Source organism: Mercenaria mercenaria, unplaced genomic scaffold (assembly GCF_021730395.1).
Source record: "Mercenaria mercenaria strain notata unplaced genomic scaffold, MADL_Memer_1 contig_1299, whole genome shotgun sequence".
Lineage (NCBI taxonomy): Eukaryota > Metazoa > Mollusca > Bivalvia > Venerida > Veneridae > Mercenaria > Mercenaria mercenaria.
In genome coordinates, this window is record NW_026459280.1 from 6,121 (window position 1) to 31,142 (window position 25,022).

At 37.2% G+C, this 25,022-nt stretch overlaps 1 protein-coding gene across 3 annotated transcripts in view; it reads right to left on the reverse strand.

Moving 5' to 3' along the window:
• Positions 1-948: 948 nt before the first annotated feature.
• LOC123557587 (N-lysine methyltransferase KMT5A-A-like) overlaps positions 949-25,022 on the reverse strand; it is a 52,361-nt gene continuing 28,287 nt past the window's right edge. For all 3 annotated transcript variants that reach the window (XM_053532502.1, XM_053532504.1, XM_053532503.1), the window contains exons 4-5: positions 4,720-4,900; positions 949-1,023 (exon numbers count right to left, since the gene is read on the reverse strand). In XM_053532502.1, the coding sequence (XP_053388477.1) occupies positions 955-1,023; positions 4,720-4,900 (250 nt within the window). In that variant the 3' untranslated portion in view covers positions 949-954. The remainder of the gene's footprint in view (positions 1,024-4,719; positions 4,901-25,022) is intronic.

Below are 25,022 nucleotides of genomic sequence, written 5' to 3' on the forward strand. Positions count from 1 at the left end.
CTTCTTTTTGACCACATTCTGACATTTTATTTTTGCATAACTAAAGATACCTTATTTGAAATAATTTCATCTAGCTAACAAAAATATTAACAGAAGAAAATAAAAATCGTTTGTTGGGAAACAATGCAATATTAAAGTAGGCACATCTAGAGCAACTTTTTGTCTAAGTTGGATTGATAGCACATTTATTATCTTCAGGGTTTGTAGAGTACAGATGTGTTGAAAATGTGCATTAGTTGTATCAAATGACATATACATTGCCCAAGAAATCTTATGAACCAGAAATTAACCTCCGTTACTCGTAAATTTAGGTCCTTATAAATAAATATTCATATCTTTGAAACGCAAATTAGTTGGTGGGTGGAATTTTCAGATTTTAAACTTGACACCTTGTACATTATGAAATTGTTGGTATTCTACGAAACCGCAAACCATAATTTTTTTATTTTTTCAATTCTGAAATGGGACATTTTTTTCGGAATTGCTGTTTGTGAGGACCTGGTTACTTAAATACAAAAAATATAAATACATGTATTAAATTGTATGTATTTTCTTACTGCTTTGTTTACTTTGTTCTGTTTCTTGAATAGTGTCCTCAGCTCTGTTGTTGACACTGTTTTCACCATCGGCATCCATTACTTCAGTTTCTTCTATCTTATCGTCCTCTATGGGTCCTGTAAGTTTTTCCTGACCTACAAGAAGGTTCGGAATAAAAAAGTACATTTTCTGGTGGTCTAACATATAACAAAGACAAATCAGTAGATTCCTCTGTCTTACAGGAAGGTTCTGAATAATGAAAGCATAGTTTCTGGTGATACAAAATATCTACACACACCAAGTTTTTGTGAGGACCTGGTTACTTAAGCACAAAAAATCTAATATAAATACATGTATTAAATTGTATGTATCTTCTTACTGTTTTGTTTACTTTGTTCTGTTTCTTGAATAGTGTCCTCAACTTGTTGACACTGCTTTCACCACCGGCATCCATTTCTGTTGTTTTTTCATTCTTCTCCACAGGGTCTTGTAAAGAAATGCAAATAATTTTAGTGTAACTATGTCTCATTTAAGGTGCCGTCACAGAGCTGTAATTATATGGACAATGAACAACAGACACAATAAGAAAGTCCTTGTTTCTTCAAAAAAAAAAAAAAAATATTTCATTCAGTAGTGATACAAAGGTATTACTCATGATAATATATGGAAAATCCTCAGACATGTCCATTGACGGTATTGTTCATCAGTGCTCATGAAATTTCAGCTATGTGGCAAATCCTTAAGAAGGTGGTTTAATTACGCATACGGTAATAACACTCTTGACTGCAAGAAACAATCATTGTAGCCACTTGCATTAATCTTTTAGTTACAACCAAAATATATTTTCTGTGGCTGACAATAGTCTCCAATGTAGAATGTAAAATGTTTCTGTGACATCTCCTGCTTCTTTCAGAGTTTTATTTATTAAAGTCTGTCTCACTCAACCAGTTTCAGCGGCTGGTTAAGAGAATGTTTAGCCAAACATGTTAAAAATATACTAACACAACTGGAACATTAATATCTCCAGACAGTTTTTTTCAATTTTTCGATATAGTGAGTTTTCGAGTCAAAAATGGCAAATTTGTAATTTTCCCCATGGATCTTTATGCAAAAGACATTACGTCGCTTTTCCAAACTGCAGTGCCCACAATGACGTTCATGGGGGACGGACATCAATGGCATTACTGTAAACGAAAGCGATATTTCCATGGAGAAATAAAATTGTACCTGTATAAGAAAACTAGCAAAATGTTGAAAAAAGCTTAAAATTCCCGAGGGTCACTTTTTTTATAGATTATCAAACCACATTTATTTTACCAATAAAGCCAATCATTTCATCAGTTCAGTTAAATGTTGATGTAAACCTCTTAGATGAGAGAGACTATAGTGCAGTATTAACTTAGTTCTTCACTATGTAACATCCTACATGTATAACACCCATCTTTCATTATTTTTTTGCTTAAATGTGACACTTGTAACAAATCTACTTAACATGTTGTACACATGCCATCTAAACATCTGTTACAGATTACGGATGGAAGGAGAGATGCCATCCCCATTAGCCATGAAATACACAAGGGATATTACCATGACTTCATCATAGTACAAGTCCTCAAGTTGTTACCAGGTCATCAATATGTTTTGCACCTTAAAGATATGTTTGATTGAAGATTCAGATATGCTACATATGACCAAAAGTGATTCATCCCTCTGCACTCTCATAATTTCAGCCAAAAATAAGTTCACAATAGACTAAGAGTCAACCTTCCAATACAACTATCACACTCGCATATTTTGATGTTCTTTATTTCATATAATTCAAATCCTTAGTTACTTTATTCTGGTAAACTGAAATTCTTTTTTCTTCCAAGTATGTCTGGTTAAATATACCCGTGAGTCAATTTCATTCCCTCCATTAAGTTCCTTTACTTAACTGTTCAATGCTAGTAAAAATCTACATTGTGAAAGAATCTGTGCACCCAAGATCCAAATTCATTTATCATGATTTGAACTGTAACAAGTGAACATATTTATGGTTTACTATTCAATGAAGAAATTATTTATATATCAGATATAATGTAATTGCAATATATAAATGTAAACTATTGAATTATATTCAACATATTATGTATATTAACAAATGTATTCACTTACATTTTATTTTTTAAAATATAAAATACCTCCCTTTATTAGTGATCAACTTAAAAAGGGAGGTAATTTAGTGATTAAAATAGCTATAGAAGTAATATTTTCTAGCAAACTAAAATAACTTTGTCATTTTTATATTATATTTACTTTAAAAAAGGTAACAAATATATATTGAAAAATGATAATTAAACTGATTGAAAAGTAACTGTCCCCCTATCATATAGGTGCAGTAAGAGGTCATGTCATCTACTTTTCCGGTCCCTCTTATATATAGCTAAAACAAGGTGATGTCTGAACTACTTTGGAAAAGTTCAAACAAAACAGAAACAGCTTTTGAACTGTAACAAGTGAACAATCTACTTTGCAATTTCTGACATTTCAAAGTCAGAGCTCCAGACTAGTATTAGAACAAGTCACTGAAGTATTGCAAGTATTACAGAAGTACCTGATTTACTGATTTAGGGACAGGAGTGTTTTAACACATATAATTTTACTATTTTTGTTGCAATAGCACTCAAAATATTTGTCCATTTGAAAAAGACTTATTCCATGATGTAAAAGGTCCTTATTTTCCTCCATTCACAAGCCAAGTTGAAAATTTCTTGAATGTACTCCCAGAAATTTGGAAATATATTGTGTTATCACCAGATGCAAATAAGTTTACTATTTCTGTTGCCAAGTGCTGCAAAGGAGGTTCCACGATGATTTGTCTAATGCTCAAGTGAGCTAACAAACAGAACTTCAACAACATACCTGCACATGTATAAATATTTTTTCTAGGAGGATTTCTCTACAATAAAGCATAGTATATACTATACAAACTTGTGAGATAGGGTTTCAAGCAGTAACTGTTGTCCTTCTTTTGTTGTGTAAGCTAAACACAAATGTATACAGCAGAGTATAGCTACTTGCAGGAAGGTCAGTATTAGTGCTCTGGCATAGCAAATCACTTGTCAACCCTTCTCTTTTTAAGTGTTTCAGGTACACAGGTCTCAACCATACAACAAATTCTTTCATAATCTTAATGCATTTTAAAATACCGCCAAAATATTCTGTAAATGTTTGCATACAGTATTCTCACAGTTTATTATAGTTTGTTCAGAATGACGACATTGAGAATATTTTTCAAACAGGTTTTTATTATCGTCTGAATTAAGACACCAGGTATAGAGCAAACATCGACATCTTAAGCGATCATTCGCGTTCAGATGTTGTCTACTATTACAACAAATAACACAACATTTCACTGGTTGCCTCAGTATATGCACAGGTGCCCATGTATAAAGTTTGTCCAATGAACTACGTTGTAACAACTAATGTGATTTTCATTAAGGAAGGACCACAGTCCAGTTATCGACACCCTATAAGTTCTATTACCACGAACATTCAGCAAACTATACCAGTAATTTGCTCCACAGTTACTAGCCACAGACCAACTGACAATTTATTGTTGAGGAAAATATCTGCAAACTGCAATGTCACAACTCTCCCATTTCAGCCAAGGCCTGTGTATCTGGCACTTAGCATGTTAACAATTACCATTATTTTTAACTTCTCCTTAGCAGGCATGCTTTCATTTTGTGCATGCATACCTAAAGTATTGTTCACTGCTTGGCTTTTCCTGTCTTTTTCAGTAACGTAATATTTAGATAACTTTGAATTAGTTTAATTAGATTAAACTTATTTATTTAACATCTCTTGTAGAACCAAGTTCTTGTAACTTATATTAACTACTCTTGATGACCGCTTCCTGGAGTTCTGACCAGTACTTGCACCAAAAGATGGGCTTGTGGAGGTCACAGTCAAATTCCGCTGATTCGAACCCACAAACTCTGAATGATGTGTCCGACCTTGACCTCGTCTGAAAGGGCTTGACCCAAGATACCTACACAGACAGACAAACAGAGGGGATGCATAAAATCTACGTGCTAAAATCACAGACATTCAACTCATGTTTTCTAGCACCAAGTTAGCAACTGGTTAATAGTATGTTCAAAAGTAGTTCATTCTGTTTAAAAATGAACTGTTACATACCCTTTGCCAGAAGGCTGTTGTGTCTTTATAGTCATACCGAAGTTCATCACCCTTGTACACATCTTTTAGTGCATAAATTGCTAATTTTGGTCCTGTAAGACTGAGTCTGACTTTGCAGTTAGGCCTTCGATGATCGTCATTTATCATCCGGCCACAACCAGATGAGTGTGTTGCATCAATGCTGAAAACACAGGCTTCATATTTAGCAACAAAGAAAATTGCATGACATTATCTGGGATTTATCCCAGAATTTTTCTGTGAAATCTTAGTGTGTGACTGTAGAGACACTGAATAAACACAAAATAACAAGCCAAATTTAAACCTCTGACCTTAGTAACCCTTATTTTTTAAATTGTTTGGATGGCAGCCTCAACTGCAAGAAACATCAAACAAGTAAAGTGTTGGTAAATTTATCTAGTCTTGTGACACCTGCACTCTAAAATTACAATGTGTGTACATCGATTACGACATGAAATCATGTGCAGTAAAAATGGAGAACTGTACACAGTCTACACAATACACTGTAAAGGGAACGAAATAAACACAAGAAATACTAAATGGGGCATCAATCTGCCGAGGTTCCAAATGGAGTTGCAGAAGCTGATTTTCCTTATGTAGATGAAGAAAAAATTTCATTGTCACTGCCTTCAATAGTGATTGATATACTGGATTTTAAGTTAAAAGAGTCACTCTTTGTTAATATTAACAAAACCTAAAATAAAAGAAAATTCTGTAACAATCATTTTCATGTTTGTAAACAATGCTAGGATGCTAGCTGTTCTTCAGAAGTTGTTTAACCACTTGCGTTGATGGCCAAACAGCCAGCGGGCAATCACAACACATCATCTTAGTGAAAAAACGTAGTAACTGCCTATATAAACTATAAACAGTTATTACATTTTGCCACTGAGGTTTTAGTTCATCAGTAATGCTGAATAGTACAATATACAAATGATACCTTTGAAACAGAATAGAATAATGTCAATTTACTTACCAGAACTGTTTTCCTTCATGATGGAAGAAAAAAAGGAAGCTTCCTTTATCATGTGGAGTATCAAACCTCTGTATACCATCTTTTCCCGAGATCAGTTCTCCTTCATAGTAACAAACCAGCTGTCCCTTTTCCATAGTATCCAAGGCTAACACATCTGAACCTACACAGATGATAGAACTGAATTATATAAATTTAAAGGTGTCCTATCTGACATGTGAAGGACATACCGGAAGAATTTCGCTGAATATAAGTTAATGAGTACTGCAAACCACATATAAGCCCCCTGCCAATTCAGAGCCCTAACTGATGTCATAGCCAAAGTTAGCTTTACCACAGCATAACTCTATTTCTAATACAGGTCATTTACAGTATGAAGCAAACTACTGAATCTGTTTTTGTCACTGACAATAATCTGTAGTAGTACGACTTGTTTTGCACTTTCTGAACATATCACTTATGTATTGCAACCTTTTTGTCAGTTTTCCTGTTAAAAAATCCCTGTACTGCGACTGTGTTATCAAGCTTAATCTGCTGTAACATAGATGGTTTTTGCATAGCCATAGCATGGCTCATTTTCCAGGCAATTTTCCAGGCAAATAATCAACAGACTGAAAGCAACCTTCTGAGCAGGCCGTTATAAAGGTCATACAATAATCAGCTGTAGCACAGTTTTTTTCCGCTCAGGTTGTTTGGGGTTTAACCCCGTACTAACAGTCAGAGTCAGTTAACGGCAGCCTGATATCTATCGCGTCTCCTGGGTCTTTTTACCAGTACACGCCAACTTCTTGCATGCTAGTAATTACACAGTCAACTACCCCACTTGAAACAGTGGTGGGTGGTGAAAAACGCCACAGGTAGTTGTCGCCACCCGTGCTCAACCTCGCGACCCTCAAAACGTGGGTCCGTGGCTCTACCAATTGAGCTAATCGGGCAGCTTTTTTCACATTCATTTTTCTATACAGATCATCTACAATTTGCAGGATTAAATATAAGTCAACATCTAAACTCCAATATCATTTTGAATGCCAAATGTGTCAAAAATATGCTTGTCATTGAGTGCAAATCAAAAACAATGTAGACATTGATAGTAAGAAATTTATTTTATGGTTTAAGTGAATATCTCTAAGTAATAATTATAACTGAATTAAACTCAAGTGTAGACTGGTACAAAAAAATTAACTGGAACTTACTTAGGATAGACTAAAAGACATGTGGACCAGCACAGTTCTAACCCTTCACAAAAATATTTAGGTAAGTAAAAAATATTGCCTAATTAGAACCGTCAAAATTCAAATCGCAAGTTACGGGGATCATTTTTATCTGATGTGAATACTGATACTAAATAACTACAGTAAGATTTACATTAGTAATTTTCCGAATCACTCACCTATGTAACTGTCAATAATCTTCACTTCTAGAATTCCTTTTTCTTCTGCCGACACACAGTCAGCGTTCTCATTCCCTTTTCTTGGTCTCATCTTCACGTCCAAAATACTGTAAAAATAAAATCATGTTTACATGCAAACACCAATCAGTGATATAAATCAAGTAGATGCATCTGTGAAACACACACACTACACAGACAAGATGCTTTTTCAAGTCTAAGGCCATAAAACTCTGCAATGCCTAGCATTTGGTCATCAGTCCAAATTTCATATCTGCATCTCTGTTTTAAATTTGTATTTTTAGAGACAGTGGCTTTGAAATGACCTCGACCAGAAACATCCACTCATTGCACTTAGGCTTTTACATAGTCAGCCCATCTGTATCTCTTACCATTTTAAAGAGTTTTTTTCAGTGACAGTGACCTTGACCAGAAACTTACTAACTTTATAGTCATCAGCCTAAATTTCAGATCTGTACCTCTTTTTAAAGTTCTAGTTTTAGTAATATTGACCTTGACAAGAAACATTGCTTCAAAAACAATAGTGGTCATGTACTATAATTGTAGTCAATGTTTGAAGACCAGTTACCCAACAAGTGGGCCATGATGGCCCCATATAGTTCACCTGAGTTCATCCTGAATCTATATATAACTGGAATTTACAGAGCATCTGTATCTAAACCTAAATTTGCAGAAGCACAGCACAACATCTTGACAACTTTCTACATGATTAATGTCCGAAACACTGAATATGGTATTAACACCCTTATGCATGATGCAGTGTGCAGTGTTAAAATGTCTTAGAATCTGTGTTTAAATTAACAGTATTTGCATTAAAACGGAAGTTTGTCTGTATTGCCCAATAACTCCGTGGACCGTGCAGGGTTGTCTTTGGCACCCAAAATGCGCTGCAACTCTTGACAAGCTCATGCTATTGCTACATGAGTCGTCGCCTCCTCTAACAGAGTCGGATCAAATTACACATGTTTAAAACGAGCCAATATGAATGAAAGCAAGTTGAACTCATTTTACAAAGTAGTAGATTTATTTATTTGTTACTGTATCTATTTTTATTTATTCATTTATTTATTTATCTATTATTTATTCATAATCTAGCTCTAGTTATTTGCTTCAAATATAGTATAAGTCTTTACATATACTTATTTTGGATAAACTGTTCCTCATATATAGATTGTTTGGATTCCCTCAAGCCACACATTAATTAACATTAATAAGTGTGTCTAATTCCGAACGGCTTATTTGATCTTTCAATGTTTTGCATAATGAGAAATGCAGTTAACTCCCTTCCCACGGAACACTTGTGATGTAAGAATTCCATCAAAACATTGTCAGCGTAAAAACCAATACTTTTAGATCCTTACGTATTACTAACATGGAAATACAAAAACAGGTAAGAACGACTTGCAAACAAGCTGTCGTATAAATTCTAGTCTTGTTATTTTGAAAAGAAGCGCGACAACTTTGCATTCATTGCAATATGATATGGAATGTGTTGTTATCCTTTATGTGACGCCTTGGATTAGAATAAAAATTGGTGCATTTCAAGAATATAAAAATGTCATTGGAAAAATGTGTTCAGAATTACCCCCCTGTTCGGGATTACCCACATCCGCTCTAATATATATATATATATATATATATATATATATATATATATATATATATATATATATATATATATATATATATATATATCGTAAAATTATAAAATGACTTCACACGCTCGCTTAGTTTTTCTTAAATTTTTATATAAAAGTCACAAACTAGTTTCACAAACTAGAAAAACTAAGCATGTAAAGTGCGTGTAAAGTCATTTTATAATTTTACGATATTTTGTTCCCGTTCCGGGTCCTTTTTTATTTGTTATATATATATATATTTATATGCCGTAAAAATAACAGAATTTAGTGTTTCCTGCAGACTCTTTAAGGGACATGGTGCTTCCCTTGAAAAAGGGCACTTTTAACACGCGGTTTGGCATTGAAAGGCCATTTGCCCAAGAACGCTTGCCGGCGTCGATTTACATATATGCATATCTATCATTTTACATACTATTTCCTCATTTAATTTGAGAATTTTTCATATCTCAGATATGGGATAGATATTTTGTATTATTCTTTAGGTAATGCCTACCATGTTGTGAAAGTAAACTTTGAAATTCCTTTCTTTTGTTTAAAGATGACACTGATGATTCATACTTTCAGACATTCGTATTCTGTTACCCTCATGAAGTGTCGGCTTGCATTTTCAGAGACAGATATCAGGTGATAATTAATAAGCAACAAGTTTTATTGAACAACTAACAATGCGCAGCTTTATTTTGTCAATCACATATCATTTCACCACTGATTTACGGTAAGAGGCAGTTTGTCAAATCTACGTGATTGTAATCAATGACTTTGTACCTATAGCTGATTAAACCCATCGTTCTTCGTTGCCAGTAAGATTTAGACGACAAATCGACTCGGAAATTTATATGTTGCTAGTGTTTTGGGCATGCGAAAACAAAAGTAGACAGCGACGTAAAAAGTACATGCTGTGAAATTTGCTAGATTAGATCTGCCACTATTTTTATCACTCACCCGTTGCTCGGAAGTTTCTACGATACATACAATGACTGACTATGAATCTGTTTTTCCATCTAATCATACAGTATACCGTAATATAAACATAAATGTGAATACCTATAGTTCATAGTGAGTAATAACTCAAAATTTCGGCTTGCTTGACGCATGCGGCCGTGCACTTTCATCATGTTCATCTTAAATTTCGGCCTTATAATAATATAAAATCATTTTGACAAATTATTTACGAAAACAAAACTAGGGCCTTGCATTTTAGTTATTCATTTAAATCTCTATCAGTTTTTATAACATAATCGCTATGTTATTGGTTATTTTCAAACCGATGTACGTTTTCAAATTTTCAAGATGGCAGCGACTTCTGCATCGACGTTTCATGAATGTGCTTTTGAAAGTACGATTTCGTAATTATAAATCAAGACATCAGTCGATTTTAATGAATCTTATTTTTAAAGTCCTAATGAGCGCATTGAAAATTACTGCGACAATCAATCTACATTTTAAATGATTACAACCTTTTAAAATAATTATCGTTTAATTGACCGTTTTAAATCATACCTTCGATAAAAAGGCTACATGTAGCTTCACCGTCGAAGTGCTAAACACGACAAATTTTCATTTACTGTTCCCAATTAAAGTATCATAAAACAGAAATTTATTGCATAATCCTGTCAGTTCTTAATCACAGGGTCAATCACGGTTGATGCACCCATGTGTCGACCTGTTGATCAAAGCCGCTAATTGACGGTATGATACACAGAACATGTCCCGCGGACATTGGCTATACAGACTGGTTTTGAAAGGGCTCTTGTCAAGATAAATACACAAGCCTCATAGAATAAAAGGGCACGTGAGGCAAACGGGCAGTTTGAAGGGCAGCCTGGCTGCACTTCAGATGGGGCATGGCGCTGCGCCATGTTGAAAAGGCCTGCAGGAAACACATCTGAGATGACGTCATAGCACATGCAGTGGGTAAGAAACAAACAGTGACGAAAACAGGACGGTGACGAATTCGGGACGAACAACGATATCATATATGGTGAAGTTTATGTTTACTTACACAAATGTAATAGGAAGGACCACCTGAAATTCTGTCGGACCAGCAGGTTGCAAAGCTGCTGGTCTTTCGGGTCACCATGGAAAAAAATTAGTGTCGAGCCCTGGTAGTTTGAATGTTCAGCATAAATCTCATACGTTTTCGACATTCGACACAGAAAGTTAAAAAAGCTGGGCGAGGCGTCTAGAGTGGTGTCCATACACAAAGTGACACTGCCAAGGCAGCCAACAGCCACTTACAAAAGTTACAGTTTTCTAGAAGTATTTTTGATGAAAAACTTGTTTATCTTGTAACATTACAACACAAAGGATCGACGACTCCATCTTTTGAATGATACAAGATACCCATTCACTGCCATTGTCATATTTATGAATACAGGTGTTCTTTTTTTCTTCTGTCCACATGAAATTTTTAAATCTTGTTCAAGTTGTTGAGATAACACAAATATTGACGGACCTTTCGAATAACACTCACTGGACGCCATTTTCTAACGAGATTTTAAGTACATTACGCATGCCATTATTCAAAAATAATTTAGACTTACAGTTACACAGCACGTGTCTGCTGAAATTTGTGAATAACTGATTAACCCAGTTTGTGTACAGTATCTGAGGGTCAAGTTCCTACCGGTCGGAAAAAATGCGTTTAGTTCTAAGATTAGGAGTCATAAAAACATGTAAATGTGCAAACATTCGAGAACTTCAGAAACACAAGCTTATCTTAACAATTTTCAGAGGACATCTACCGCCATTTTGGTTCTAAATTTAGACTCTAGTAACTAAATTACGGTATCCGGTCTAATACCGGAATTGTGTTAAACAGTGTCTCTATGTTTGGTTATGGACTAACTTGAGGTAAAATGATATAATTGGCCAATAAATTAGTACCTACCTCTAATTTTGAAACTATTTATTTGCATAGATCCAGTGCGTCCACGACTGACAGACTGACCGGCGAAACTGTAGTCCATGTTTGCACCTTACCATTCGGATTACTCCGGGCATATACACTTGTAGCTGTCTTGCAACGAAAAATTCCGAGAATTCCGACTGGCTAGAATTTGCATATTCATTAGCTTATGCACACCAAGATTTAAGGGCTGATAATAACCGATAATAAAAATGTATACATTTGTGTGTTAACAGACTTGATATTGCCTCTTTCGGGGACTAAAAGTTTTTGTGCATGATCAGAAGAGTTTCCTCAAGAAGTCGCATATCTTAAAAAACAACTAAGAGGACCCGTGTGGTAAGAAGTCCTCAAAGCAGAGATGGTTCTCGCACGGTTGGGTGTATACAATAAATCACGCCTCGCAACGTCCCTGCTATACATACGCACACCAACAACACACACACAAACACACACACACACACACACACACACACACACACACACACACACACACACACACACACACACACACACACACACACACACACACACACACACACACACACATACACCCTTTGTATAGCAACGTTTGTGGGGACTTTGACAGTTTGCCCCTTTCTGAGGACTATAAAAAATAAAGGTATACGGGTCCAGCTGGTTAGCAGAAACACGGACCTTGTAAAAGGAACCATGGGATACATGTTTTTCGTTCACACGCTGCCTTAATTTACCGTAAAACGCGTCGAGACATTGCAGTATTGCATATTTCAGAGAACGTAAGTCCATGAGGACCTGACTTGCAGTAAATTACACTAAATCAACACCAAATATAAGACGAGGACTAATTTTGCAACACACTTCCAACCGAGAACGGTATGAGGACGCTTGCGTATCAAAATTAAGCACAAACAACGAAAAAAGATTTGTTTAGATTTGATTTCATTCTAAAAAAAAATTTCAATATATCACAATCTCTACCATAAATTGGGTTATAACAGGGTCAAATGGTCGATATAAGATAGTTTTTTATATATTTTTTTATATAGATACAAGCGTCCAGCACATTCACAGTTCCAGTAAGTAGAAATGGATAAATGGTTGGGGGGCACGCAGGGAAGTTTCGCCATTTCTTGTTATATTTAAAACAGAAATTATTTGAAACCCCGTTTAATAATAACAACAAGCGCACATTTTAATGCCTATGACTGCGTACAAGTGTATGTCGGTTTCCCCCACGACTTCGCCAAGTATAATACAACTGTTCGTCAAACGACAGACTGTCTACCTCTGCGCACGTTTGTATACCTACGGTTGTGAGGACTTTGACAGTTGTACCATTTTTCGTAGGACTTAATAATTAGTTCTATAAGAAATAAACGGGATACAGGGTCCACCTTTTAAAGCAGAAACACGGACCCTTTGTAAAATGAACACAAGATACTTGTTTTTTTTTCTTTACACTCTCCCTTAATTCACCGGAAAAACGCTTCGAGACAGTTCAGGTTTTGCATCATTCTGAGAACCGTAGTCACGAGGACCTGAATTTGGCAGTAATTACACAAAATCAACACAAAATATATAACGAGGACGTAACTTGCATACACAATTCCAACCCGAGAACGGTATGAGACGCATGCGTATCAAAATTTTAAGCACAACGCAATCATATTTTATAGGATTTTGAACTTCAATGTCCTAAAAAAAAGGTACTATATCTCAATATCTCTAACCATAAATTTGTATTTGAACAGGTTGTCAAATATCCCGATCAGATATAATATGTGTACAAATGGATAAATGGTTTGGAGACTCAGTGAATTACGCCATTTTATTAGTTTAAACAGAAAGTAGTGTTAACCCTTAATAAGACTAACAACATGCTGCACATCTTTAATTCCTATGAACTGCGTACAAGTGTATGTCCTGTTTTTCCCACGACTTTCGCCAAGTAAGATACGACCTTTCTTCAAATTCGACATGACTGTCTACCTCTGCGCAGTTGGTATAGCAACATGGTGGGACTTTGACAGTTGGTACCTTGCTAGACTATAAGAAATAAAGAAGGTATACAGGGCCACATTTTTCCTTTTTTAGCAGAAACTACGGACCGTGTAAAGAACCAAGGATACTTGGCTTTGACTTTACACTCTCCTTAATTCTCAGGGATTCCCTTCGAGAAAGGTCAATGTATTTGCATCCTTCTGAGAACGTCAAATCATGAGGACCTGAATTTGCAGTAAATTACACAAAATCAACACCAAAATATAAGACGAGACTAACTTGCATACACACTTCCAAACCCGAGAACTGTAATGAGGACCGCATGCTATCAAAATTTAAGCACGGTCTAACGCAGACATATTTATTTAGGAGTATTTGACTTCATTTTTCGTAAAATAAGGGCCACGATATAACTAGCGCTACCTTAAATGTGTAGGTGTAACTGGTGTCAATGTGTCGTTTACATAGATAATTGGTCAAATGATAAATGTTTGGAGACTCAGTGAATTTCGCCATTTCTTAGATATTTAATCAGAATAGGTGAAACACGTGAAACATATCAACATGCGCTCTTGCTTTAATTCCTAGTGACGCTTACAAGTGTAGTCTGTTTGTCCCTTAGACGTCGCCATGTAAGATACGAATGTTCGCAAATTCGACATTGGAAAAAAAAAAACTGGGGGTCCTCCTCTCCAAGTGTGTATCAGCACGTTGGTGGGGTCTTTTGACAGTGGTACCTGTCTTAGGTTCTTAAGAAATAAAGGTAGACGAGGTCCCACCTTTTTTAGCAGAAACACGGACCTTGTAAAAGGAACCAAGGATTACTGTGTTTCTGTACACTCTCTTAATTCACCGTAAAAACGCTCGAGAAAATTTGCATGTTTTTGCATCATTCTGAGAACGTAGTCATGAGACCGAATTTGGCAGTAAATACACAAATCAACACCAAATATATAGACAGGACTAACGTTGCATACACACTTCCAACCCGAAACGGTATAGGACCAGCGTAACATAAGTTAATGCACTTCGCTTACAGATGTTAGTATTTGACTTCATTGCAATCAAATGGGCTCGTAGTCTCATTCGCACCATAAAGTGGTATTGTGTAACTGGGGCATATGTGTCGATTTAGAATATATTATATATATATATATGTATAAATGGATAAATGGTTTGAGACTATCAGTGAATTTCGCCATTTCTATTATATTTTAACAGAAATTATTTTAAACCCGTTAATAAGAAAAACACATGCGCAGCATCTTTATTTCCTAGTGACTGCGTACAATGTATTCTTTTTCCTCCCCCACACTTCGCCAAGTAAAAACGAACTGTTCTTCAAAATCGTCATGACTGTCTACCTCTGCGCATTTTTAGCAACAGTTTGGTCGTTGACAGTTTGGTTCCTGTCTTAGACATAAGAATATAAAAGGTATACATCCTCCTGTGGGAGCAGAAACACGGACCTTGTAAAGGAACCAAGGGCTACTTGTTTTTCTTTACACGCTCCGTAAGGCACCGTGAAACGCTTCGAGACATTGCATGTAGTGCACCATTCGGAAACGGAGTCATGAGGACCTGAATTTTGCAGTAAAGTACACAAAAATCAACACCAAATATATAGACGAGGACGTAATTTGCCATACACACTTCCAACCCGAGAACGGTAGAGTCCCATGCTATCAAAATTTAAGCACAAAGCGCATAAATATTTTATTTGTCGATTTTGAACCTCAATTTCTTAACTAAATTCAATATTATCACATATCTCTACATAAATTGATATTTGTAACAGGTGTAAAATGTTCGATTAGATTTATATTATGCGTCCAACAACAGTTAACAGTTCCATTAAGTATAAATGGATAGGTTTTGGCACTCATGAATTTCGGTCGCAAGGCTTGTTATATTAATACTTAAATTATCTGAAGCCCTTAATAAGATAACATGCTCCATCTTTAATGTCACTAGTGACTGCGTTCAAGTGGTATGTTCTGTTTTTCTCTACAGACTTCGCCAAGTAATATACGAACTGTTCTTCAAAATAAAGCGACATGACTGTCTACCTCTGCGCAGTTTCCCTTCTCGTAAAGGCGATTGGAAAGATGTGTCCTAAGCCCGATGTCGTCTGCTTTCAAGTTATCAGAATAGAAATTCACGAGATCGAGCGCCGCTGTTTAAAGACGAAATTTATGTAATATAAAAAATCTCAACCGTCCTATAATCATACAACTCGTCCGGTAACCAAAGCAGTTAACCTGTAGAATATAAGGAATTGTTTTATATCGCCAATCCCACATCCGTAAACCGGTTTTTTCAGCGATCAATTATCTAAATTGAAGCAGACACCTTCTTGTATACCCTTAAATAAGCATGATGTGTAAGTTTCATTGTAATTTTAACGATATTAAACTGTATGCGACAAAAATTTCTGATGAATTTTACATTTTTTTTCAAAAGAAGAGTAAAGAATTTTTCTATGCTATTGTAGTGTTGCCTCATATATGAATAAAGAAAGATAAAAAAAGTCAAAGTGCTGAAAATCACATGGTGGACATTTTGTCAAATTCGTGAAAAGAGTCTGTAACATTGTTGCCAGTTGCACCTGAAGTTTACCAGTTTTCACCGGTTATATATCCTGATGTACCTTAACAACATCCTTTTACAAATATTGCAAATTTATTTTGGTTGGTTTAGCTGGATTTAACGCAACTCTTTAATCAGTCAAAGTCAATAAGAGGCGCAGTTTAACCTAACCTTGCGTATCCAGGGAAGGTCTCAGTACTTGACTCCCATCGCCGTATGAAACTACAACTGCTCAGATAAAGAGACAATGGTTTTGGAGCGGGAGCGAACCCGCGTCCCCGCGATCACAGTGAAGTTACAGTTGGTGAGCTTGCGACATTAACCACTCGAGACCACGAGGCGAGTCTTTGCAAATTAAGCGGCTTAAAAAGCCGCTCCAAGTCCTACACAGTTATTGACGGGCAACGTTTTAAAACGAGGACTCGAAAAAAAACAGCGGGCCCGCACAACCCCACTTGTTAAGAAAATTTAGGCCTCACAACGTTTGACAATACAAACTCAATGCAACAGCTTTATGCGAATATTCGTGAGAGCGCGTCTTTTTGGAGCCGGTCGCCAATAAACCGACTAGTCCTCGATTGCATTTGGAAGAGAAAGAATTGGAAAACGCGTGAACCGATAGCCCTGATTATGTGTTACACAGTCCAAAAGTCTGGATATGGATGGTGTTCAGTAGCAATCTACCTGGGTCAAACTAAGTGGAATCTGTCTAATTCAAACAGCGTATACTGGAGAATATTTCCGATAGAGATTGGTTCGTGTGGCCGGATGGATTGTAGGTCCCGTCTGAAAAGTTCATGTAAGTCAGAATTCAAGATAAGAAGTTCGGATTACGTGCAACCAGTGCCGTTAGTAAACGACGCGGGGTCAAAATGGTGGCTATACCTCCCAGCGAGCATTTACATATGGGGCCCAGATTTTTTCTGGGCAATCACTAGCGTTCGGCCGTGACCTAGGTAATCATCTTATTTGCAGCAAAGGTTTAATGGGGTTTCAAAGACAACAGTAAGAACAAACCCAATTGATTTGGCAGGGACTGCAATTAATTTGCTACTGACTACATGTAAAATGCTAGCACATGCTTTCGACTTGCATTATCATTTTGATGCAGTCTCTGCTGGAGGTCCACTTCCTCGTATCCATGTGGATGGTCGAGATAATTCCCAAGTTCATAGGAACTCATAATACGGAAGTAATATTAACATTAAACACCAAGACACACAATGTACTAGAAGTCAGGTGGCCCCTATCTCTCACGTGATATCTATTGCACTGAAAGGAAAAATGGCCAAAAGTTCTAAAGCAAGTCAGGCTTAAGATTATTGTAATTTATGACGAGAGGCCATGATGGCCTATAGCGTTCAACCCAAATCATCCATGGATCTATATGGCAAAAAAATCATATACAAGTCTATCTGAAACTTGTGACTCCCCCACCCCCCCTCTGGTGGGCCTCCTTTCATCCCAGGCATAACTTTGAACAATCTGGTAGTGACCAGGGCAGTGATCTGCATACCACATAGCAAAGGCCCAGGCTGGATGGTCAGAGAAAAGTGTGTAGAAAGTTTTTTTTTCCTAATAAGTTCAGGTTAAACTTGGACCCCACGTGGGGCTCATTTCAAACCCAAGGGCATAATTTGAACACTCGGATAGAAGACGACTAGGCAATCTACAATAACAATTATAAAAGCCTTGGCATAGGGTTTTCGGAGAAGAAGAGTGTGTGACAGTTCTTGGTCTTTATATAAGGCTATGTAAAGCTTGTTCCCCTGGGTGTGCCAGTTTTGGAGCCCCAGGGACATAATTTGAACAATCTTGGTAGAGGACAAGGAGCAATGCTGTAAGACTAAATATCAAAGTCCGAGCCTTGTGGTTCATAGGAAAATTTTTAAAGTTTTGTTCCTAGTAAGTCTATGAAAACTGTGAACTCACGGACCCCCATGGGCATAATTTGAACATCTGTAGAGACATCTAGGCTATGCTGCATACCAAATATCAACGCCGAGGCCGTGTGGTTGTAAAGAAATTTATAAAGTGTTTTTTTCTATATAAGTCTTTGTAGATCATTGACCCCCAGGCGGGCATTTTGACCCCAAGCATATTATTGAACAAGCTGGGTTGAGAACCACAGGCTATGCTGCGAATCAAATGGCAAAAGGCCTACCTGGGTTTTCCAGTAGAAGAAGGATTGGGAAAGTTTTTCTTCTATATTAGGCTATGTAAATCTTGTACCCAGGCGGGCCATTTTTTGACCCAAGGACATTATTGAACAATCTTGGTAGAGGACCACTAGACAATGCTACTTACCATATCAAAGGCCTAGGCCTTGTGGTTTTCAGAGGAGGATTGGGAAATGGATCCTATAGAGTCGATGTAAACCTGGAAACCTCCCGGCGGGGCATTTTTTCACCAGGGACATAAGTTGGAATAATCTGGTAGAGGACCACTAGGCAATACTTTATAACCAAATATCAAAGGCCAAGCCGTGAGGCTGCAGAAGAGTTTTTTAAAGTTTTTCCTCTTGGTGCCAGGCAACCAGAGTTCCACATGGAATTCCTTTATTTGAACAACTCACTGGTAGAGTCCACCTTAGGAGCTTTTCTGTGATTTTCTTTAAATTGGCCCATGGTTTAGGAGGAGATGTCGTTTAAAGTACACGAACACTGACCCAATCACAAGCTTCAGCCTTTGGCTCAGGTGAACAGAAAACCTGCCCTTTTCTGTTTTCCGTCCTATATATGCCTATTGAGTCAGTAAACCCTGGGGTTCGGTCAATTTTCACAGCGAGCCATAATTTCAATAATCTTGTAACTCTCTAATTAGACAATGTTACATGCGCCAACACTTAACAACAGGCCGAATGATTTCCTAAGATTTTTTTTATAAGAAAGCTTGTCCTATGGGAACCTATGTAAATGCCAAGTAAGTCCTGCGGCAGGTCGTTGGCCCAGGGTGAAACAATCTGTAAGTTCCATCAAGAAGATCCCTGCCAAGTGTTTTATAACAACTGGCTAAGGTGGTGTTGAAGGGCTTGGTGTAAACAAGAGATTCCGTATAAACGCGCGCTCCGACGGTTTTCGCAGTGCTTGAATTAGAGCTTTTGTCCAGTAAAAAAAAGAACCAAGTGTAAAAGGAATGACTCTGTCAAAATTCAAACCAAAGTGATGGAATTTGTGTCTTCTGGTCTAGACTTTGATAGTAAATAACTATTTTGAGGTTCAAGTCAAATGCGGTAAAAAGTAACAGAGATAATTTGACTTAGCTAAAATTTAAACAAAAAATTCTAAGTTAAAAAGGCATAAATTCTGTCAAAAGTCATAGCAAGAGGTATGGGGTGGTTCCTCTGAGTGTAGACTTTGATGTAAATAAGTATTTTAAGTTTCAAAGAAAAAGCTTTGAATAGTATCAGAGATATTTGAACTTTATCAAAAACTTTAACCATAAATTCTAATTTAAAGCAGAACTCGGTCAAAAGGCAAACCAGAGTTATGGTATTGGTCTCCTGGTGAGACTTGGATAGTAAATAACTATTTCAGTATCAACTCAAAAGCTTTAATAGTAACAGAAATATTGCGTAATCAAAAAATATGAAACAAAACATCTAAGTTAGAAGAGGCATAATGTCTGTCAATTATCAAAAAACAGAGTTATGGGGAATGTTCTCCTGGTGTTGATGGTTGGTAAATAACGATTTTTGTGTTTCAAATGCAATAGCTGTATAGAGTATACAGAGATATGTGACTTATCAAAAACTTTTACAAAAATACAATGGTTAAAAGGCATAACTCTGTCTAAAATTCAAACAGAGTTATGGGGATTGTTCTTCCGGGTGTAAGAACTTTGGATAGTAAATAAATAGTTTAATTTCCAAGCATGAGGGCTGTGTTCAATATTTTGACGTATCAAAATCTTTAAACCAACGGTGACCGCCGACACGACCGCGCCGGGCGAGTACTATACTCTAATTTTTTGCTCGAAAAGGCGACTAAAAAAAATGGTGATTATATTCTTGCTCAATCACTGCAAGGAATTCAGACCCTGCAAATGCACCTTCTCAATGAATGAAATAAAATTAATGAAAAGAACATTGTCCAGAAGAGTAATGCCTGTGACTCAATTAATAAAGTACAATTGAAAGGAAAGTGAGTGCTACATCAACAGGTTTCTCTCCCAACAAGCAAAGATCCAACTACTATCGATCTGGTATGTAATTTAAATGTAAGGGGGGTTGTTAGTTCATGCCTTCTACATGATAAAGTAGTTTCATGTTATGTGTATAAACTCCCCCAAACCAGCTGTGGGGGTTTTTGTCATCAACTTTGGTGACTGGGGTCATGTTTTAATTACAAGCAAGATGTAACAGCAAAATCTAAATCATTTTTGGGTTGGCGCGGTCGTCTTCTGTAATAATTTCGGGCAAGCCGCGCTCTTGGGGGGAGTAGTAGCTATGACACTATAAAACGGACTGGGGCTGTGTGCGTCCTGCAGGGAGTCAGAGGAGCCGGCTCATCTTACTCTCATCAGGATCCAACTGTCGCTGTCAAACCAGAAGCTGAAGCGAACATATTGATCCTGACGAGACCGCGTGTTTAGCGCAGGCGAATCTGATTCATGCGGGTTGCAAACGCCACAATTACATTTTCTCGTGCGCGGCGCTGGTTTGGCGGCGGGCCACCTTGGTCCATTGTTAGTGCAGCAGTGGTACTGTGCTGTAATGGATGGCTGGGGACAGAGTGTCCGCTGCCCTAGTACTAAAAATAGTTATGTACTGGATTAACCATATAAAACAAGATGTCACAAAATACGCCAGAGAGGCCAATCAAAGATATTGTAGACATTGACTGTAAGATCATAGTTATAAGTTCAAATGAAATTTAATAATTTAGATCAAAATGAGGAACATAAATATGAAAAACCTTAAGCAAATGTGCGATTGTTAAAAAATGCAAAATCTGTCAAAATTTAAATCAAGTTATGGGTATTTGGTTTTATGAGCCAAGCACAGATGGTGATAATAAGGTACATTGGATCTGTCTGAAGTTTCACATGAATACCTTGATAGTTTTCAAAATTATGGTTAACCAAAAGTCGAAGTTAAAAAGCAGCTAATTGAGCATAATTCTGTGACATAGGGCCATGATGCCCTATATCGACTCACTTACCGAAGGAGCTCTCGTCCAAACTTGCAGAATTACAGAAATAAATCGTACATATGAATAGCTCCCTATTCCTGCGCTCAAATAAATCATATAAAATATATTGCTCCGGCTTGTGCTAGGAACAAAAGGGCCAGGATAGCCCTTGATTCTCCAGCCTGTGACCACATATGGCCACAAAGGCACATACCATTTTGAGCAACCTAGAATTAATCATGACAAACATTTTCATAAAGAGCAAGTCGAAGAATGGCCACCAGAGTGTAAACATGGTTTTCCTCTGATATACCCGGGGACCTAGTTCGTGACCCAACAGTACCCATTTCAAACTTGACCGAGATTTCATAAAGAAAAAACCTTCTAAGTTTCATAAAGATTGATTCAAAAATGGGACCTCTAGAGTGGAACAAGGGTTTTCTATGATTTGCCCTGAGACTATTCTCAAACTTACTGAGATTTATCATTGCAAATTATTCTGACCAAGGTTCATAAAGATTAAGTACAAAATGTGACCTCTGTCGGTTAACAAGGTTTTTTCGAGGATTGCCCTGGTGACTTAGTTTTGACTCCCACATGACTAATTATCGATCTGGACCTAGAGGTAGCAAAGGCTAACATTCTGACCAAGTTCCATAATAGACTGAATCAAAAATTGACCTCTGATTGTTTACAGCCAGGGGAACTGACGACAAACCACAACAAAGGACATCACAACAGCTGTACCTTGTGCACGTCATGCCCAGGTGAACTTAAAATTCAAATTCAAGTTATGGGGGATTGTGTCAACCAATGTAGATGTTGATACTAAGTACCTATTTAAGTTTCCAGTCGTAATCCGTGGTAGTTTTCAATAGATATAGGGTGGGAACAAAACTATAACCAACGCCGCCCCACAGTTGTTCACACAATATGCCCTGCCCTGTCCTTTGAAAAGCATAAAAAAAAGCTGTTTTTAAGACTTTGTAGGGTAGATCATGGCCTTGAAGACAGTTCTACTTATTGACTGTCAGTGCAAGGTCCTCAGACAAGTGTGGAGTATTCCCATGATAGGGGGGATATTGAAGAAGAATATACTTAAAAAGAAAGCGCGTGCCACGAAAAACGAGCAAGTGCATTTGCAACCAGCTGGATCCAGACAGTCGCATCAAGCATTACTGTTCTGTCAGACACTATGAATATTTTGCAGACTGTAAGCGAACGTACGGAATCATGAGTGACTGCGCAGTTTGGCGCAGGTTCAGCCTGGATCCAGCTGGTCGCAAAAACGCACTATGTACTCTTCTCGTGGGGCGGCCTCATTGATGATTTCCAGGCACTCCTCCGGACAACCACTGTACTAATACCTCATAAAAATGTACGAGCTGGAGGACCTTAAAACGTTTAGTCACTAAAGCTATGCTAAAACATCGATAACAATCTGACATGGTTAAAATCTTGCAGAACTACATGGCTTGTTATCCTCAAAATTCTATTCTGTACAGTAGAACCCCTAAACAGAACCCCCGTAAACAGAAACCCCTCTAAAATGACAAATTGTCCGGTCCCACCGTCTGTCTATATTTTATCCCTGTTGTCAGAAACCCTTCATTCTGGATACGAAGACTTCTGGTGAAAAATGTTAGCAATACCATATAAAGTTCCCCTTATATGTACTGCAAATTTCTAATACTTTACCATAGAACTGAAATGACATAAAAAAGAATTTATTTGTTAGAAACTGTTTAATTTCTTCTACTTTTTGATACTGAAAATACATCTATAATTTTTCACTGTATTATTAAAATTGGTAGTAATAGTTGGGAATAACCAATCAGAATGGAAATAGTCATTTTTCTAAATTTAGTACTACACAAACTGTCCGACCAAATTTTTTAAGTTTGATTTTCTTAATTACACATGTATATTGAAACGACACAGCAATAGTGTTTGTACAAAAAGACAGATATTTAATATAATATAGAAAAATATAACTGTATATTAAACATCCCATAAGACCTTACAATTGTCCGCAAACTAATCGTAACCCTCTAAACCGGACTAAGACTGTCAGAGCCGTCCATTTAGAGGGTTCTAACTGTTTAGGACTAAAAGATATAAACAAATAAGGGCAGCATAAAATGTAAAACTAAAACATCACTGAAGTATTTAAGCTCCGCCTAGATAGGACACAGAAATTGGTGTCAGAAGAAAAAAATGCCAGCAATAAAAAATGTACACAGAACATTCAAACAAGCTGTCATAGACATTCTTTAACCATTATCATGCTGTGGATTTGGCATCTGTCTAGTCTTTTAATTTCAGCCACGTTTGTCATAATGTGAAGACTATTGAGCCCATAGCATGCTACATAAAAAAACCAAATACCAATGCCTAGGCCTTGCGGTGTCAGACAAGAAATTTTTAAGTTTTCTTTTCCTATACAAGTCTATTTAAACTTGTGACCCACGGGCGGGGCCTCTTTCCACCCAGGCTTAAGTGAACAATCTTGGTAGAAGGGACATAAGGCAATGCTACAGACACAAATATCAAAGGCCTATCCATTGTGTTTCAGACAAAAGAATTTTTGAAAGTTTTTCCTATACAAATCTATGTAAAAGTCTTGGGACCACCCCCACCCCCCGGTGGGCCACTTTTCCACCCCAGGGGCATAATTTGAACAATCTTGGTAGAGGACCACTAGGCAATGCTTCATTACCAAATATCAAAAGCCTAGGTATTGTGGTTTCGGACAAGAAGATTTTTAAGTTTTATTCCTATATAAGTCGATGTAAACTGGTGACCTCATGGCGAGCCGCTGTTCTCCGCAGGGCAGAATTTGAAAAATCTTGGTAGAGGACCACTTAGCAATGCTACATACCAAATATCAATGGCCTAGGCCTTGTGATTTCAGACCAGAAGATTTTTAAAGTTTTTTCCTATAGAAGTCTATTTAAAACTTGGTACCACCCGGGCGGGGCCACTTTTCACCCCAGGGACATAATTTGAACAATCTTGGTAGAGACCACTAGGCAATGCTACAGACGAAAAATATCATGGCCTAGGCCTTGTGGTTTCAACTAGATGTTTTAAAAGTTCTGTTAAAAAATCTATTTTTACTCCGGTGACCGAGTTGGGCAATGGACCGATCCATTTGAACAAACTGAAAGAAGAACCACCCAAGGATCATTTCTGTGAATTTGGTCAAAATCCCTAGCATGGTTTAGGAGAGATATCGTGCATTAAATTGTGTACTGACTGACGGACGCACAAAGGGACCGACGGACTATTGACCGATCAAATACGCACCAGGAGCTCACGTTTGTGCTCTGTGAGCTAAAAAATGAAAAGGCCATAGTGTGACCTGATTTGTGAATACTAAGTCATGCAGGATATCAGGAACAGTGATGCTTGTTGTCAGAAAGTGCTGTAGTCGGCTAACCAAATATTCGGTGTAAGGGGGCCCTGTCCTGAAATGCTCCAATGCCCTATGTTCTCAAACAACATCACCCAATTTGTTCATCTATCACTTAATCACTACTGTAAAGCTTCAGCTGTCAGTTTTTGGGTCGACATGCACACAGACAAACATTAGGTGTCCCCTGTCACATTTGGTTAGGATAGAAGCCTACTGTCATGGCTGCATTCCTGT